Source organism: Orycteropus afer, unplaced genomic scaffold (genome assembly GCF_000298275.1).
Source record: "Orycteropus afer afer isolate SDZICR_OR568_19922 unplaced genomic scaffold, OryAfe1.0 scaffold00048, whole genome shotgun sequence".
Classification (NCBI taxonomy): Eukaryota; Metazoa; Chordata; class Mammalia; order Tubulidentata; family Orycteropodidae; genus Orycteropus; species Orycteropus afer.
In genome coordinates, this window is record NW_006921635.1 from 837,626 (window position 1) to 840,332 (window position 2,707).

At 54.7% G+C, this 2,707-nt stretch overlaps 1 protein-coding gene across 1 annotated transcript in view; it reads left to right on the top strand.

The window, feature by feature from the left end:
• DHX37 (DEAH-box helicase 37) overlaps positions 1 to 2,707 on the top strand; it is a 35,194-nt gene that overhangs the window by 25,846 nt on the left and 6,641 nt on the right. Inside the window, exon 17 of the mRNA XM_042780580.1 lies at positions 513 to 624. Coding sequence (XP_042636514.1) covers positions 513 to 624 — 112 coding nt within the window. The remainder of the gene's footprint in view (positions 1 to 512; positions 625 to 2,707) is intronic.

Genomic DNA, 2,707 nt, shown 5'->3' on the forward strand with positions numbered 1-2,707 from the left:
GCAGTTCCACTCTGTCCTCTAGGGGCGCTGTGGGTCGGAATGGACTCCAGGCAGTGGGTGTGGTTTGGGCTTTGCTTCCATGTGATTGACAGCCTTGGAGACCCTGTGGGGCAGTTCCACTCTGTCCTCTAGGGGTACTGTGGGTCAGGTTTGGGCAGTTCCACTCTGGCCTCTTAGGGGCACTGTGAGTCAGAATCAACTTGACACCAGGGAGCATTGTTTTGGTTTTGGTATGTAACATGCAGTCTCGTGTCTGGTTCTGTCGCTTGGCGTGATGCCTTTCAGGGTATACCCACATGGTTTATCCACATTGTAGTGTGTCAGTACTGCGTTGCTCTTTTCATGGTCCGATCGTTTTCCCAGTGGCATAGACAGCAGTTGGCTTATCCGTGCACCTGTGGCTGGCACGTGGGTTGTTTGCACCTTTCTGCTGGGGCGCGTGCCCCAGCAGTGAACACAGCGCTGCAGCCGGAGCCCTTGGCTGTGCTCATTGTCCCTGCTCTGTGCCCCAGGTTGTACTCATCTGCAGTCTTTGGTGACTTTGAGCAGTTCCCGCCTCCTGAAATCACCCGCAGGCCCGTGGAAGACTTGATTCTTCAGATGAAAGCTCTCAACATCGAGAAGGTCAGTTACCCAACCCAGTGCTGCCCCTGCCCACTGCGTCTGGCCTCCCTGTTGGGACAGGCCGCTGGACTCCAGCCCACATGGTGCTGGTGTCTGCATGGTGTTTCCTACGCCGTGGGCCCATTCCAGCCTCCCAGCCACACAGGAGCCTGGAGCTGAGGCGGGGGTGCTCGCCCAGCGAGGGCCTCCTGTAGGCCGTCGTATCAGCAGGTGTCCCTCGTCTCCTGCGAGCGGCCGCCTCGTGCTGTGGCCCTCCTGAGCACCCATGCTCAGCCACCTGGGACGTGAGGCCCCACGCCTGCTCGTGGTCTCGGTCTGTGCCCTGGGAATCACAGGATGGTCACTGCGGCCCCCTCGGCCCTGGTCTGAATGGAGGAGAGGAATGTCCTAACGTGTCCACCGTGCAGGAGCTGTCGCCACCCCACTCTGGGGACTGCTGGGTGCTGCACGTCTCATCTCGATCACGCCCCCCAGCCTATAAGGCGGGTGTCTAAATTCCCAGTTAGCGGGTAAGGACACAGGCAGAGAAGTGAAGGTCTTTGGCCAGGAACACACACCCAGGAAGTGACTGAACACAGAAGTGTCTTTTCTTTTAGAAAAATCTTATCCTCGTTAACTTTTCTGACCACGTATGTAAGACTGACAGCGTCCCTCGAGATGACCTCCAGGGCTGTTGGCGGCCCATGTCGCCACTGACCTTTCCTAAAATCACCACGTCCAGTCTGTGGCATACATCCTGGGTGGCTTTCTGGACGTCGGGGCGTGTTCTGTGTTGGGCTTTTTGTACCTAACGCAGCAGTGGCCACTGTGATGCGTTGGGCGCCGAGCACGCTCCCAACTCGGCCTGTGTCGCCCTGTCACTGTCATTGCTTGCTGCCTCAGGGCAGCCCCACGTGTGCGGAGTGGCACTGCTCCGTGGGTTCAAGGCTGTCATCATTCAGCGGCAGGTCACCAGGCCTGTCCTTAGTGCACCTCTGGGTGTGTTTGAACCACCAACCTTTCAGCTGGTCCTCGAGCTCTTACCAATTGGTGCCACCTCGGGGTTCCCCTACATCACCTACAAGGTTGTTACTAGTATTCTCATCTCCATTATACAGATAGGGAAACTGAGGCGCCGAGCTGGGGCTGTGGGGCACATGGCTGGAAAGTGTCAGGGCAGGGTTTGAGCTCAGGCTGTCACTCCAGGCAGCCTTTCTTTTTTTTTTTTTAAATAATATCTTTCTGTTCACTCAGTGGATGTTGACCCCGCAGTGTGAGTTCCAGTCAACAATGTCTACACAGGTTGATCAGTGACGCGGGTCACAGTCTTCACGATACGTGAGCAGTCTCGTTATTTCTGCTCCGGTGGTTCCGTTTCCTTTCATCTACTTTCCCTGTCCCCTGATAACGCCATCTTTGTTTGAAGTCACTGGTGACCATTTGCTCTCATGGAGGTGATTTTTTTACAGGAGCGCAGTGCCCACGGGTGGCGTTCTTTGTTTTCTGAGCCTGTCTGTTATTAAGCTACAAGGGGATCTCGGGGGCTAGTTTCAGTTCAAAGTTTAGAGTATCTTAGGGCAGTTGTCTCGGGAAGTCCTCTGGTCTCAACCAGTCCAGTAGGTCTCTCTTTTCAGGAACTGGAGGTTCAGGGCCACATTCCTCTCTCATTCTCTCAGGGTCCATCTGTTGTGATACAATGGTTGGCAGTGGTGGCCGGGCACCGTCTAGTTCTTCTGGTCTTGGGATAAATGAGGCTGTGGTTCATGTGGGTTGTTAGTCCCATAGACTGGTTGCTTCTTTGAGTCTTTGATTTCCTCTTTTGCTCCAGACAAGTAGACTGATAGTTGTATCTTATGGTAGCCACATTAACGCCTTCTCCTCTGTGATGCCAAAGTGTTCTGGTGGCACAGTGTTAAAGCACTTGGCTACTAACTGAAAGGTTGGTGATTTGAACCCACCATCTGCTCTAGGGGAGAAAGATGTGGCAGTGCTTCTGTGAAGACTGACAGCCTTGGATACCTGTGGGCAGTTGCACTCTGTCCTCTAGGGGCGCTGTGGGTCAGAATGGACTCCATGGCAGTGGGTGTGGTTTGGGCTTTGCTTC